Raw genomic sequence first — 16,136 nt, 5'->3', positions numbered from 1 at the left:
AAACCGTGACCAAGAGTTAAACTGCATCCCAACCAGTAGCTGATACCCCCTTTTCCATGAGAAATCTTTTCCTTTTCTCAAACGGATCATCAGGGGGCGCTGTATGGCTGATATTGTGGTGAACCCCCTTCCCGCAGTGTGATGTCAGGACCTTGTTCCTGACAGTTTCCGGTCTGTGAACCTTGTTGCATTGTGGAAAATAACAGCTGTTTTAAATGCGTCATCTCCTTCCAGTGACCTCACCTGCCAGCTGTAAAAATGTCACCATGTGATAAATGTCAGAATGTAAATCAGGGAGAGAAAAGATTTTACAATGGGCAAACACTGACTAAATCCTTTACACATAAATATTGTAAAAATTAAGCACTTTTGTACATTACGTTATTTTCACTGGAGTTCCTCTTTAATTTTAAGCTCTATGTTAGAGCTGCATGGATTGGCAGATGTCAGCAGTAATAACTCTCCCAGGTGCCCAATGCCTATAAATCATTAGAGGTCTAAAACTCTGCCCCCCTCATCTGCAAAACTGCTGTGTTGTTGTTTTTTTCTAAAGGGTTTCTGAAGCTCTGTGGCCAAAGAACGTTGGAACACTTTGGTTAAAAATGTCCATAGCCGTCTTGCCGATAGAGGGGGACAAAGTTTTAGACCTTTTATGATTTACAGGCAGCAAGTGGGTGAGTTACTGCCATTGACAACCACCAAACCTTGCAGCTCTGATATAGAGCGTTATATTAAAGGTTTTATAAATGATAAAATAGGTCCTCTTTAATATGGAAAACCAATAAACCATCCAAGAACAGACACAGTTTTAAGCAGCAGGAGGGGGACAGTTTGTTAACCCCCCTGGCGGTATGAAAAATTCCGCCAGGGGGCAGCGCAGCAGTTTTTTTTTTTTTTAAATCATGTAGCGAGCCCAGGGCTCGCTACATGATAGCCGCTGCTCAGCGGCATCCCCCCACCCGCTTCGATCAGGAAATCCCGTTCAAAGAACGGGATTTCCTGGAGGGCTTCCCCCGTCGCCATGGCGACGGGGCGGGATGACGTCACCGACGTCAGCAACGTCGGGACGTCATTGGGAGTCCCGATCCACCCCTCGGCGCTGCCTGGCACTGATTGGCCAGGCAGCGCACGGGGTCTGGGGGGGGGGGTTGCATCGCAACAGATAGCGGCGATCGGGCGCGGGCCGGCGGCGATCAGTGTGCTGGCGCAGCTAGCAAAGTGCTAGCTGCGTCCAGCAAAAAAAAATTATGTAAATCGGCCCAGCAGGGCCTGAGCGGCACCCTCCGGCGGCTTACCCCGTGTCACACACGGGGTTACCGCTAAGGAGGTTAAAGAGTAACTTTAACCCAGATTTGAACTTTATCCCAATCAGTAGCTGATACTCCCTTTCCCATGAGACATCTTTACCTATTCTCTAATAGATCATCAGGGACTTCTGTATGGCTGATATTGTGGTTTGTTTGTTTGTTTGTTTTTCAAATCAACAGGACCTTATGTAAATTGTTTTTTTTCACAACTCTGAAGTTCCGCTCCAAATTCCAACTCTTGAAACCTCCAAGAGCCCTTTCAAAAGTCACCTCTTCAGACAAGCAAATAATGTAACCAGGGGCATTGCCCTATATCAGCGACTAATCTCTGCCTAGATCTTTTACTCACTGACTCATCTTGTTTCCTCTCCTAGACTTCTGCTTCACTCTGTTGTTGTGCATTCTAATATATGGCCAATAAATGGATGTACTATGTTAACGAATGAATGAATGAATGAATGTATGGATACATTTAGGCAAAAGTATTGACTGCAAGCTGCTGCATAAAAGGCTTCCTCACTTAACTCAATTTATAGCTGTGTAAAACTGCTCCCGATATAGTTTGCTGACTCTGGAAAGGTAAAAGTATCCCAAATGCACTAATCTACTGACGTCAGGAGGAGAGCTTTATTGAAAACCGTTGGCATTTCTGCTGTGCTGGATATAATGTTTATGTTTAGACACCGTTAACACAGCGATGTACTGATAGCCACAGCTGCCTGTATTGCTTGGAAAAAAGCAAAGAAACCTGAAATACCTTTAAAAAACAAGAGCTTCACTTACCTGGGGCTTCTACCAGCCCCCTGCAGTCGGCCCTGTGCCCGCGCCGTCACTCAAAGATCCTCCGGTTCCCTGCCGCGGCTCACTGTCGTTTCTGCTAGTTGATGGCCACTGCGCGTCCTCGTTCGTGCTCCCAATGCTGGGAGTGCCCTGCGCAGGCGCAGTAGAGATTTTCTCACACTGTGCAGGACGGGAGTCTGAACGAGGATGCGCGTACCAGAGCCGTGCATACGCAGTGGCCATTGACTTCTAAGTCAGCGGTAAAGAAACAGAGCAACGGCAGGGTATCGGAAGATGGTTTGGTAACTTTGCGGGCACAGGGAGGCTGCAGGGGGCCAGCAGAAGCCCCTGGTGAAACTCTCCTTTTTTTTAAACTATCTTCAGGTCCCCTTTAACTGGTTCCGGACTGTGTGTGCTTAAAATTGTGGCTACCTAAGCCTGATGCTATGTAGTTTTAACTCCACCCAATACCAAGCAGGGGACGCAATAGCGCCGCAGCTAACCTTACAGTGGACAGTGCTGTATCGGTCACAACTAGCCCCTCTATCTGTTTTTACTTTTAACCTTTAGTTTGGCTTTAATAGATCACAACTGTTGTGTCTGAGAGAAGTATATGATGAAAATCTGGGCAATAACATGCCTCCAGCCAGTAAAAGGTCACATTAATTATGATATGCTCTTGTGCCCCGCAGCAGATGGTCCGGGAACAGTACACCACAACCACTCAAGAAACAAGCTTAGAGCATCCAGACAAGGAGTATGTCTATAGCATTGGCATCTATGGATGGAGGAAGCGCTGCCTCTACCTGTTTGTCTTACTTCTGCTCATCATCCTGGTTGTGAATTTTGCTCTGACCATTTGGATTCTAAAAGTCATGAGGTTCTCGCCTGTAAGTCTCAGTCATATTCTTTACCTTGCTGTACATACATATCTTGAGTTTAAAAAAAAAATAATTGAATTTACAGAATATTTTAATCTTTTACATGCTGAATTTTTTATTTTTATTTTTTGTGGACAATGGTGCCACATATCCCCTTTACTCCCCCAGCCTCCCTAAACCAAAGGCTACACTAGGGGTGATGCCACCCAGTGCGGAAACTCATGGTGTCACCCCCATGGATCTCCAACCTCACCAGGTAGTAACATTGCTAGTTGTATGAGATTGTTACGATGATCACCAGGTGGCCCTGGAGGCCTCAGAACTCTGTTATCAGCTCAACACCGAGAAGGCAGAAGCGAAGGTCTGTATTTACATTGCCCTACTTCATGTTGCCTTAGCCTGGAGCTTGGTGTCAATCCCTCTGCTGGTGACACCTGATGCGATCCGTCCCTACCGGACCCCCCTGGTGAAGCCACTGCCCTAAGCCTAATGCAGAGTGGCGCAGGGAGGCATTTTTATATTCATATGATCTGGATGCAGGATCGGCTCTCCACTTCCTCCATTGAGCAGCACTGTAATGTTGACATCCTCCTTTAGGTCCCAATCACATGACATATCATGTGATCGGGACCTGGAGGAAGATGTGAGTGGGGGAATTGAGAGCCAATCCTGCATCCATATCAGAGAAATATATCAAGCCCTCCCTGTGCCACTCTGCATTAGGTTAGCAAGGCAGCCCAAGTATAGCCAGCTTCCTAAACCTAGTTACATTAGATCCTTTTGATCTAAGATTGTGGGGAGGGTGATACAGTTGCAACAAGTCCTTCGGGTATCCAGAGCCCAGATTGTGTAAGGATTTGAATGCCAATAAGCTAATCTTAAACAGAATTCTCCATTTTATTGGTAGCCAGTGGAGTGAGCGAAGGATTCGGTGTTTTGTGGCAATGGCGGGGTTGGCTAGTTAACCACTTGCCGACCGCACGCTTATACCGTGCGTCGGCAAAGTGGCAGCTGCAGGACCAGCGACGCAGTACTGTGTCGCCAGCTGCAGGCTGATTAATCAGGAAGCAGCCGCTCGCGCGAGCGGCTGCTTCCTGTCAATTCACGGCGGGGGGCTCCGTGAATAGCCTGCGGGCCGCCGATGGCGGCTCGCAGGCTAAATGTAAACACAAGCGGAAATAATCCGCTTTGTTTACATTGTACGGCGCTGCTGCGCAGCAGCGCCGTAAGGCAGATCGGCGATCCCCGGCCAATCAGCGGCCGGGGATCGCCGCCATGTGACATGGGACGTCCTGTCACTGGCTGCACAGGACGGATAGCGTCCTGTGCAGCCCCGATCGCCGGGGGGACAGGTAGGAGAGGGAGGGGGGTGAATGTCGCCGCGGAGGGGGGCTTTGAGGTGCCCCCCCCGCAACTAGCCTGCCCACCAGAGCGATCAGACCCCCCCTGCACACCATCCCCATAGGGGGGAAAAAGGGGGGGCGATCTGATCGCTCTGCATGAAACCTGATCTGTGCTGGGGGCTGCAGAGCCCACCCAGCACAGATCACAAAAAATAACGCTGGTCCTTAAGGGGGGGTAAAGGGTGGGTCCTCAAGTGGTTAACAACCTTGCAGCAGCATTCTGTACTAATTGCAGGCAGTGCAGGTCTTTGTTTTGAAGGCCTGTGTAGAGAACATTGCAGTAGTCCAGCCGTGATGTGATCAAGGCCTGAACTAGAGTTGGAAGAGCCACTGGAGGTATGAGGTGTTTAATCCTTGCAATGTTACTTAGGTAAAAGAAGGAATGTTTCACAACAGCATGAGATTTGGTTCCTGAAGCTTTATTCCCCATCCATCAGTACACCCAGGCTGCACACGAAGTGTGAGTTGTTCAAGCCTGAGCTTCCTATCAAGATTATCATGTTGTGGCTAACCTTTTATACCTGATATAGTTCCACTATCCACTACCTGGGTATAGTTCCACTTCCACTTTCAGACACTGAAGCGGAAAAAATATTATGAGATAATAATTTGTATGTTTAGTACAGCTAAGAAATAAAACATTAAGAGCAGAGACATACGTCTAATATTGTTTCCAATACAGGAAGAGCTAAGAAACTCCAGTTATTATCTATGCAAAAGAGCCATTGAGCTCCATGACTTTCAAAGTCAAAGAGAGCTCTGTCTTCTGAAGCTTGTTATCTCTGTTTTTCTGTGCAGAAAACAGGTCAATAGTTCACTAGCCTGCTCTGTAAAATTAATTAGAATGCCGAGTAGTGTGTAAACTGCAAATATTAGAGAATGATGCGATGTTATAAAAAAAAAACACTATATAACTGAAAATAAGAATATGAGAATATTTTCTTTGCTGCTAATGTTCTAGTAATTATCCGTACTACACAACCAATTAATTATATTATAATTTTTTTTTCGGTTCAGTGTCTCTTTGACACTCATTTTTCTGTACTGCACATGACAACCCCATAATGTAGCTCCTGGAATTCAGCTGTGCGAAAAAAATCAATGCATAGTTTATGGGATTTTTTTGTTTTGTTTTTGTTAACGAGTTAACAATGGAATATAAAAAACATTTTTTATAAACATGTAAAATGCCATGTACCTGAAACATACGATTTTATTTTAATTATTGATGTTCTCCACAAACCAGCTAATGGTGAATATTCATCTTCCTTGTAACATATTAAAATTCATCTCTTTTAGTTGTTAGCAGAAATGTAATTCTTTTTAATTGTGCCATTCGCGGGTTATTTTATTGTTTAGTTAATCTTTTAATTTCTGTTTCTCTGTGTCCTCATTACACAATTAATCACCGCGCTAAAGATTTTTGCTTTAACTATTATATTAAGTTCCAGAGACTAATGCTGTAATTAATCATTTTCAATTGATGTTAATTATTATGGATACCAGCCTGTTAATGTTCCGTGATTCAATTTACTTTCATTTGAGTCTGCTTGGGTGTGTCCATTCATGGTTAATTTTCACTTTAATAAGAAAAGAACTCTTGAAGTGGAAAAGTCAACCCTGAGACATTATTTTGTGGAAAAAAAGAGAAGGGTTCTCAGTGCCATTGTCTGTACTAGCTGCATCCGAATTTCAATATTTTTATTGAAAGAGATTTCAAGAAAGCGTATTATTATAAGCATCTTAGTTTGCCATGCACACAGAAAGGGTAATCCTATAGTTGCATAGTACAGTCATGTAGTACAGTGTTTCTCAAACTTGTCCTCGTGACTCGCCAATGGTGCATGTTTTGCAGGCAACCTCACCTATGCAGAGGTGGGGTCATTAGTGTCTCAGCTACATGGAATCCACCTAGCTGAGACACTAATTACTCCATCTGTGCATAGGTGAGGTTGCCTGCAAAACATGCACCTTTGGGGAGTCACAAGGGCAGGTTTGAGAAACACTGATGAAGTATTAGAAGAGGTAAAGGTCCATTGGCTTTCAGCTGGGTTAACAAGAATTTTCTTTGTCAGAGGCTATGGGTGCACAGCCTCTGAGGAAGCAAGTTCTCTTGCGAAACAGCTGTCAGGCTGCAATTTATCATGCCCACAGTACACCACTGTATCATAGACCCAGCTAAAAAATAAAGGGACTTTTAAGGAACTGTGCTTCCTTTACCTCTTCTAATATTATTCTAATGGGTATCATTTGAGAGCTCGTCACTTATACCCTTGGTTAGCTGGTCCACTCCCCGAAGCATCTAGTGCTACAAATGTTGCCTTCTCTTTTTTGATAGTACAGTCATGTGCTTCAGCATAAAAGGTTCACTGAGGAAGCGACAACAGAATGTTAGGTCTTAACAGTGATGGCCAGGAATGTGTTTCTTTGGCCATCTCTTCACAGGGTAACCCTCATTCCCTCAAAACACCCTCCAGCAATAACATGAAAGATGAGGCTTTCCGTGTTGGCCCAGTGCCTTCCACAAGAAAGCCACAGCATCATATTCACTCTATTGGGAAAGGGAGCATTGATGTTATTCTGTACATGTTACTCTCCTTTTCACTTGTTATGGATAATATGAGGTAACTCAACATGGGGAGGTGGTGGCGTGTGTGAAACAGAGCTCAAAGTATTGTCCTCTTTGCATGGAAGGCACAGCCCAGTGCACAAAGCAGGGTCCAGACTATGAAAGGTTTGAAAGCTATTTTTTGATAGCTATAGTAGCTGCAGAGTGATTTTTGCTGTAAAGTAAGAAGGATTTCTACAATGTCAGGAAGAGAAGCAAGTTTTGTCGAAGCTAATTCACGAATCCCGTTAAAATCTATGGTCTGACTTTAAAAGTTAATAGCAAAGCTCCTATACATATTAGAACCACGAAACGTGCTAGGCATGTGGTGGAGAACAGGGACAACAAGGGAGGGAAAGGTCCAAAAGACTTTGTGGTTTTCCAGAAAATCGCAGTCAAAGTAATAGCAGACAAATAGGAATTTTGTGTGATGGACAGTGTACAGAAGGCAGTGGACACATTAGGACATGGAAGGCGGACTTGAGATTGAGAACATGTCAGCTTTTCAAACAATTAAATAAATGAGCGCCCAATTTTTGGAGTTGGAGTTGGAGTCAAGTCGAGGCGTCAGAGTCGGTGGTATCGCAATCTAAGGAGTCGGATTCAGAGTTGGCGTCGGATGATTTTTGTATCCACTCCACAGCCCGATTGAAAATCAGAAGCTACAATCAGCCCCACTGAAATGAACAGGGACTTGCACGCATGCAGGCCACCCCAATTTTTTATTTTGAAAAAATGTGCTGTAGGCATGTAGTACCTGGCAAGCACACTCTTGTAATCTGTGTGGTTGCAGGAGCGGTCGGAAATTAATTTTAAAATATGTGTATACCAGTGTTGAGGGACAAAGGGTTTTTTTTCACCTGGATCCACTAAAAAGGGAATGGTAGTTATAGAATAAGAGGCTTGTGGTGCTTCCTGCAAGAGCACATCCCCGCCGTAACTTGGTCAGGAGCTGTTTTTATTGGCTCCTTATCCCAGATCACTGTGAGCCAGTCACAGTGATCAGGAAATGCAGAAAGAAAAAAAGGTTCTGGCATGGACAAATGAAAGTCTTTGGTGGCAAACTTAGATTTACTCTAATTGTTTCCTGTGTTTTGGTGACGAGTATGCAGTGAGCGTGGGCGTCAGAATGACAGCTCTTCAGTCAAACAAGGACAATAAAAAATAAAAAAGAATGGAAAAATGTCAATAAATCTTCTTTTCAAAGCAAATAAGTGTGTTTTACTAAAAGCGGATCCGAGATGAAAAAATAACTATAACAAGTAACTTGTATGTATATCTTATCTAACGTTTAGATAGTTTACACAGCAAATCTAGCTGCAAATAGCTTCAGCAGTATATGATTATTTATTCCTGTGATACAATGAGAGCGCCCATGTTCTGTTTGTCACATTACACACAGGCAAGCTGATCTGTATCTCCAGCCCTCAGCCTGTGAAAACTTGATTCCCCTTTCCTCCTCCCTCCTCCCCTCTGCCTCTGAAATCTCTGGCTAGTAACCTCCTCCTCCTGCTCAGACTGAGCTCCCATAAGAATTTGCTACAGTGCCAAGGCATTGTGAAAAAGCTGTGGGCGAGGCTTGTTAAGTTTATAGGTAATTAGAGTATTATAACAAAACAAAAAAAGTATTTGGCTTGAGGAATGCCCTATAAACTATATGAAAGCAACACAATTATGCAATGAGTAAAAGTTTATTTCAGATCCACTTTAAAGAGGAACCGTACTAAAAATAATGCAATAAATAAAATTGCTTATTTTTTTTACAATATCCCTTTATAAATGATTTAGTCAGTGTTTGCTCATTGTAAAATCTTTCCTCACCCCAGTTTACATTCTCTTAAAGAGAAACTCCAGTGAAAATAATGTAATGAAAAAAGTGCTATATTTTTACAATAATTATGTATAAATGATTTAGTCAGTGTTTGCCCATTGTAAAATATTTTAAATCCCTGATTTATATTCTGGCATTTATCACATGGCGACATTTTTACTGTTGGCAGGTGATGTAGCTGCTGCTTGCTTTTTGGGCAGTTGGAAACAGCTGTAAACAGCTATTTCCCACAATGCAACAGGGTTCACAGACAGGAAACTGCCAAGAGTACGTACTCAGAATTTCTTTGTGGGAGGGGTTTCACCACAATATAAGCCATACAGCTCCCCCTGATGGTCTGTTTGTGAAAAGGAATAGATTTCTCATGTAAAAGGGGGGTATTAGCTACTGATTGGGATAAAGTTCAATTCTTGGTCGGAGTTTCTCTTTAACCACTTGAGGACCCACCCTTTACCCCCCCTTAAGGACCAGCGCTGGTTTGATTGATCTGTGCTGGGTGGGCTCTGCAGCCCCCAGCACAGATCAGGGTGCAGGCAGGGAGATCAGATTGCCCCCCTTTTTTCCCCCCTATGGGGATGATGTGCTGGGGGGGGTCTGATCTCTCCTGCCTGCTGTGGGTGGCGGGGGGGGCACCTCAAAGCCCCCCTCCGCGGCGAAATTCCCCCCTCCCTCTCCTACCTGCTGCCTCCCCTGGAGATCCGGGCTGCACAGGACGCTATCCGTCCTGTGCAGCCAGTGACAGGACGTCCCCTGTCACATGGCGGCGATCCCCGGCCGCTGATTGGCCGGGGATCGCCGATCTGCCTTACGGCGCTGCTGCGCAGCAGCGCCGTACAAATGTAAACAAAGCGGATTATTTCCGCTTGTGTTTACATCTAGCCTGCGAGCCGCCATCGGCGGCCCGCAGGCTATTCACGGAGCCCCCCGCCGTGATTTGACAGGAAGCAGCCGCTCGTACGAGCGGCTGCTTCCTGATTAATTAGGCTGCAGCTGGCGACGCAGTACTGCGTCGCTGGTCCTGCAGCTGCCACTTTGCCGACGCACGTTATGAGTGTGCGGTCGGCAAGTGGTTAAGACTTGTCAGGTGATCCCTGTGGAATGAGACTTCTAAACCCATTAGAAAATATACCTGGTCTCCCTGAATACTCTGGAAGAAGTTCCTGCATGAGGCTTCGCTAAGCATTAATAGGAAGGCGGGGTTACATACCAATATACAGCAATGTATAGCTTAAGGCTCTGCTCACAGTGGAACATTGCAGTGCGGCAGTACAACCAACCAGTAATGCAGCTCGCCGCCAGGCAATGCTTCACCTATTGCAATGTTCACAGTGCAGCGAGGGCGTTGAGGTATAACGGCAGTGGCATGGTAATGCACTGCAGTGAAAGTGAAGCATACCTTTCATTGGACTGTGTGCCTCACTGTACCCGATGGAACGCGCAAGTAATGTACAGTAATGCTGACTGTAAAATTGTGTTGCGTTCTGGCAAGGAATGCAATGCAATTTATCACTGTGAACAGGACCATGGGAAGTGTTCCTGATTAGTGGTGCTCAAATACCCCTTTTCAAAATTCGAGTTAGGTCGAATTCGAATAGTAAATTATTCGAGGTCAGTCGAATATTCGAGTCGAATAATTTTTACTATTCGATTCGACCTCGGAATTCGAGCTCACTATTCGAGTCGGTATTCAAGCTCATTATTCGAGCTGACTATTCGAAATAGCCTTAAATAGCTTCCAACACTTGTTTTGAGGGTGAATGATGCAAGAAACCTCTTTTTTTCCAAGTAACAACAGCAAGTGATTATGTGGGGATGTTCCTTTAAAAAAAAAATTTGAAAAGAGAAGTTGTGTCCAGAAATTTGTTCAGTACTGTATATACTTCTTCTTCTTCTTCTTTATCTTCTATATCTTCTTCTTCTTCTTCTTCTATATCTTCTTCTTCTATATCTTCTTCTTCTATATCTTCTTCTTCTTTTATATTGTCTTCTTCTTCTTCTTCATCTTCTTCATCATCATCTTCTTCTTCTTCATCTTCTTTTTCTTCATCTTCTTCACCTTCTTCATCTTCTTCTTCATCTTCTTCATCTTCTTCTTCATCTTCTTCATCTTCTTCTTCTTCATATTCTTCATCTTCTTCATCTTCATCTTCTTCATCTTCTTCATCTTCTTCTTCATCTTCTTCATCTTCTTCATCTTCTTCTTCTTCTTCATCTTCTTCTTCTTCATCTTCTTCATCTTCTTCTTCATCTTCTTCATCTTCTTCTTCATCTTCTTCATCTTTTTCATCTTCTTCTTCTTCATCATCTTCATCTTCTTCTTATTCATCTTCTTCTTCTTCATCTTCTTCTTCTTCATCTTCTTCATCTTCATCTTCTTCATCTTCTTCTTCTTCTTCATCTTCATCTTCTTCTTCTTCATCTTCTTCTTCTTCATCTTCTTCTTCTTCATCTTCTTCATCTTCTTCATCTTCATCATCTTCTTCATTTTCTTCTTCTTCATCTTCATCTTCTTCTCCTTCTTCTTCTTCTTCTTCTTCTTCTTCTTCTTCTTCTTCATCTTCTTCTTCTTCATCTTCTTCATCTTCTTCTATATCGTCTTCTTCTTCACTTATTTCTCTTTTCAAATTTTTTTTTTTAAAGAAATGCAGCTATTTTTGAGCGTAACAAATAGCTGGTGGCGCACGCATGTTGGAAGCGCCATTGTATGTGCTCCCTGGCAGTGGAAACACACAGACAGCAGGAGGTAAATTCAGCAGCAGGAGGAGAAGGATGAGTGTGTGGCAGCAGGCAGTCAATGAGGCAGGCAGCGTGACATAATAGCCCTGGTACCTAGCGGTGATACCAGGGCTGTAAATAAACACAGCAGGCAGGAGGTCCCAGACAGCGGTCGTGCAGCCCACATTGTGTCCAATACACAACTGGGACAACACAGTTTTCAACCCGGGCACCTCAGAAAAATTAAACCTTTTTTTTTTTTTGGTTTTTTTTGTTTTGTTTTTACAACAAATTACACAGATATAGCTATTTTTTGACGTAATAGCTGGTGGCAGAGTGGCAGCAGAAGGTAAATCTGTGTACCCTGGCAGTGGGAAACACAGACAGACAGCAGCAGCAGCAGGAGGAATGGAGGAGTAATTATGTGTGCAGCTATTGTTTGACGTAATAGCTGGTGGCAGAGTGGCAGCAGAAGCTAATTCTGTGTACCCTGGCAGTGGGAAACACAGACAGACAGCAGCATCAGCAGGAGGAATGGAGGAGTAGTGTGAGTGGGCAGCAGGTAGGCAGCGTGACATAATAGCCCTGGTACCTAGCGGTGATACCAGGCCGTAAATAAACACAACAGGAGGTCCCAGACAGCGGTCGTGCAGCCCACATCGTGTCCAATACACAACTGGGACAACACAGTTTTCAACCCGGGCACCTCAGAAAAATTAAACCTTTTTTTTTGTAATGGTTTTGTAGTTTTGGTTTTACAACCAATTACACAGATATAGCTATTTTTTGACGTAATAGCTGGTGGCAGAGTGGCAGCAGAAGGTAAATCTGTGTACCCTGGCAGTGGGAAACACAGACAGACAGCAGCAGCAGCAGGAGGAATGGAGGAGTAATTATGTGTGCAGCTAGCTATTGTTTGACGTAATAGCTGGTGGCAGACTGGCAGCAGAAGGTAATTCTGTGTACCCTGGCAGTGGGAAACACAGACAGACAGCAGCAGCAGGAGGAATGGAGGAGTAGTGTGAGTGTGGCAGCAGGCAGGCAGCGTGACATAATAGCCCTGGTACCTAGTGGTGATACCAGGCCGTAAATGAACACAACAGGAGGTCCCAGATAGCGGTCGTGCAGCCCACATCGTGTCCAATACACAACTGGGACAACACAGTTTTCAACCCGGGCACCTCAGAAAAATTAAACATTTTTTTTTTTAACTCTCCTGGCGGTTTGCAAAAAAATCGCCAGGGGGCAGCAAATCTTTTTTTTAAATTTTTTTTTTTTTTTTTCATGTAGCGAGACAAAGTCTCGCTACATGATAGCCGCTGCTCAGCGGCATCCCCCCAGCCCCTCCGATCGCCGCCGGCGATCGGAGATCCGGAGATCCCGTTCAAAGAACGGGATCTCCCGGAGGGCTTCCCCCGTCGCCATGGCGACGGGGCGGGATGACGTCACTGACGTCATCGACGTCGTGACGTCAAAGGGGATTCCGATCCACCCCATAGAGCACTATTGGCCAGGCAGCGCACGGGGTCTGGGGGGGGGGCGGCTGCGGCGCGACGGATAGCGGCGGATCGGCGGGTAGCGGCGGCGATCGGGCACTGCACGCAGCTAGCAAAGTGCTAGCTGCGTGCAGCAAAAAAAAAATTATGCAAATCGGCCCAGCGGGGCCTGAGCGGTGCCTTCCGGCGGCTTACCCCGAGCTCAGCTCGGGCTTACCGCCAGGAAGGTTAATGGTTTTTTGGTTTTGTTTGTAAAACAAATTACACAGATATATAGCTATTGTTTGACGTAATAGCTGGTGGCAGAGTGGCAGCAGAAGGTAAATCTGTGTACCCTGGCAGTGGGAAACACAGACAGACAGCAGAAGGGCAGTACACAGCAGCCCACTGTAGGTGTAAAATGTGTGGCTGCAGGCGACGTAATAGTCAAAGTGAACCAGGCTGGCTTAGTGAGCAGGAGCCAGGAGGTGGTAAAGGGTGGTAAGGCACATTAACGATGGTTCTTAGCCAGTTCATGTCCCCCTCTCGCCGACAACAGGGGCCAGGAACTCGCCTTCCACCCACGCCTGGTTCATCTTGAGAAACGTCAGTCTGTCCACAGACTTGTGAGACAGACGTGAGCGTTTCTCGGTGACCACACCACCAGCTGCACTGAAGCAGCGCTCGGACAGCACGCTGGAAGGGGGGCAGGACAGCACTTCCAGGGCGTACTGCGCCAGCTCGCTCCAGATCTCCAGGCGCTTGACCCAATACTCCATGGGATCAACAGGGGCATCGCTGTCAAGCCCGCTGTAGGACCCCATGTAGTCAGCCACCATGCGGGTCAGGCGCTGGCTGTGACCGGTGGAGGATGCTGCTGCATGCACCTCCTCTCTAGTCACTGCTGCCGGAGCCTCTACAGTCCTGTAGAGCTCGTGGCTGAGAGACAGCAGGTCTGTGGGGCGCTTGCTGCTGGATGCAGGCACCTGCTGCTGCCTCTGTGCTGGCTGCTGGACAGTGGGGGTGGAAGGCTGGGGGAAGGCTTCCTCCAAGCGCTCAACAAGGGCCTGCTGCAAGCTCCTTATTTGTTGCGCTGGGTCTCCTCCTGCAGGCGGCAGGAACTGGCTCAACTTCCCCTTGAGGCGTGGGTCCAACATCATGCTGATCCAGATGTCCTCCCTCTGCTTCATCTGGATCACCCTGGGGTCTCTGCGCAGGCACGTCAGCATGTGCGCTGCCATTGGGAAGAGGCGGGCCACGTCTGCTGGCACATCGACGGCAGTGCTGCTGTCCTCATCTTCCTCCTCTGCCTCGTCAGCCTCATCCTCTCTCCACCCCCGCACCAACTCAGCTGCACTGTGCTACTCCCCCTCATCAGCAGCAAGGTCAGGGACCTCCACCAAGTCCTCCTCCTCCTCCCCCTCAGAGGTGGACTGTGCAGCTGCTTGCCGCTCCTGCTGGTCCAAGGCTGCCGCTCCCTGTTCCAGCAAAGCATCGAGGGCCCTGTTTAGCAGACAAACCAGGGGCACCCACTCGCAGACCATAGCATGGTCCCTGCTCACCATGTTAGTGGCCTGCAGAAAGGGAGCCAGCACTAAGCACACCTGCTGCATGTGCCTCCAGTCATCATCGGGGACGATGGACGGGATGTTGCTGGTCTTGTCCCTTCTCTGAGCGGCGGAAACAGTGGCCAGGGCAAGGTACTGTTTGACAGCGCGCTTCTGTTCAACCAGACGCTCCAACATCGCCAGGGTGGAGTTCCAGCGAGTCGGAACGTCAAGGATCAGCCGATGGCGTGGCAGATCCAGCTCCTTTTGCACGTCTTCCAGGCTCGCACAGGCTGCAGCCGAGCGCCGGAAGTGACGCACAACGTTCCTTGCCGTTTCCAGCAGTTCACCCATCCCCTGGTAGGTGCGCAAGAACTTCTGCACCACCAGGTTCAGCACGTGGGCAAGACAGGGGATGTGGGTCAGGTTTCCCCTGTCTATTGCGGCAACCAGATTGGCCCCATTGTCGGCCACCACCTCTCCGACTCTGAGGCCTCTGGGGGTCAGCCAAATCCTCTCCTGCTCCTGGAGTTTGGCCAACACATGGGTTGCCGTCAGCTTGGTCTTCCCAAGGCTGACCAAGTGCAGCAGCGCTTGGCAGTGGCGGGCCTTCATGCTGCTGCTGAGGCGGGGGGTTTGGCCAGGTGTGCCGGAGGATGGCAGAGGATCGGAGGAACCTGCTGCAGTTCCCCTGACCCTGCGGGGTGGCACCACCCACTGTGTTGCTGCTGCTGCTGTGCCCGCTGCTGCTCTCCCATCCTCACCCCCTTCCACCAAGCTGACCCAGTGGACAGTGAAGGACAGGTAGCGGCCTGTCCCGAAGCGGCTGCTCCAGGAGTCCATGGTGACGTGGACCCTTTCACCAACCGCGTGCTCCAGCCCTCGCTCCACATTGGCCATCACAAAGTGGTGCAGTTCAGGAATGGCCTTGCGGGCAAAGAAGTGTCTGCTGGGGAGCTGCCAGTCTGGGGCTGCGCAAGCAAGCAGCGCACGAATGTCGCTCCCCTCCTGCACGAGCGTGTACGGCAGGAGTTGGGAGCACATGGCCCGTGCCAGCAAGCCGTTCAGCTGCCGCACGCGACGGCTGCTGGGAGGCAGAGCCCTAACCACCCCCTGGAAGGACTCGCTCAAAAGGCTCTGGCGTGGCCTTTTGCTGGCACGGGAATCAGCAGACACAGCGGAGGAGGCCACTGAGGACTGGCTGCCAGAACAGGCCTCAGTGTCGGCGGCAGGAGTTGCAGAGGGGGGAGGAGCAGTGCGTTTCCGCACTCCTGCTGGTGCTGCTGGAGGAGCAGGAGGGCGGGTGGCTGCTGTTGCTGCTGCTGCTGCTGAAGGCTGTGCAGTGATGGGTGTGGTGCCACTGCCAGCACCAGATGCCTTCAGCCTCTGGAACTCCTCATGCTGGTGGAAATGTTTTGCAGCAAGGTGGTTGATGAGCGAGCTGGTGCTGAACTTTAAGGGGTCTGCACCTCTGCTCAACTTCCGCTGACAGTGGTTGCAAGTGGCGTACTTGCTGTACACAGTGGGCATGGTGAAATATCGCCAGATTGGTGACAGAAACATCCCCCTACGGCATGGAAGCGCTGCTG

The 16,136-nt window shown here is 47.6% G+C and overlaps 1 protein-coding gene across 3 annotated transcripts in view; it reads left to right on the top strand.

Moving 5' to 3' along the window:
* Window positions 1–16,136, top strand: part of SGCG (sarcoglycan gamma) — a 340,821-nt gene that overhangs the window by 201,275 nt on the left and 123,410 nt on the right. For 2 of the 3 annotated variants that reach the window (XM_068266947.1, XM_068266948.1), the window contains exon 2: window positions 2,780–2,977. In XM_068266947.1, the coding sequence (XP_068123048.1) occupies window positions 2,780–2,977 (198 nt within the window). The remainder of the gene's footprint in view (window positions 1–2,779; window positions 2,978–16,136) is intronic. The other variant, XM_068266950.1, reaches the window with a different exon arrangement.

The sequence above is a fragment of the Hyperolius riggenbachi genome, chromosome 2 (assembly GCF_040937935.1).
Source record: "Hyperolius riggenbachi isolate aHypRig1 chromosome 2, aHypRig1.pri, whole genome shotgun sequence".
Lineage (NCBI taxonomy): Eukaryota > Metazoa > Chordata > Amphibia > Anura > Hyperoliidae > Hyperolius > Hyperolius riggenbachi.
This window is presented reverse-complemented; position numbering and strand designations above follow the sequence as displayed.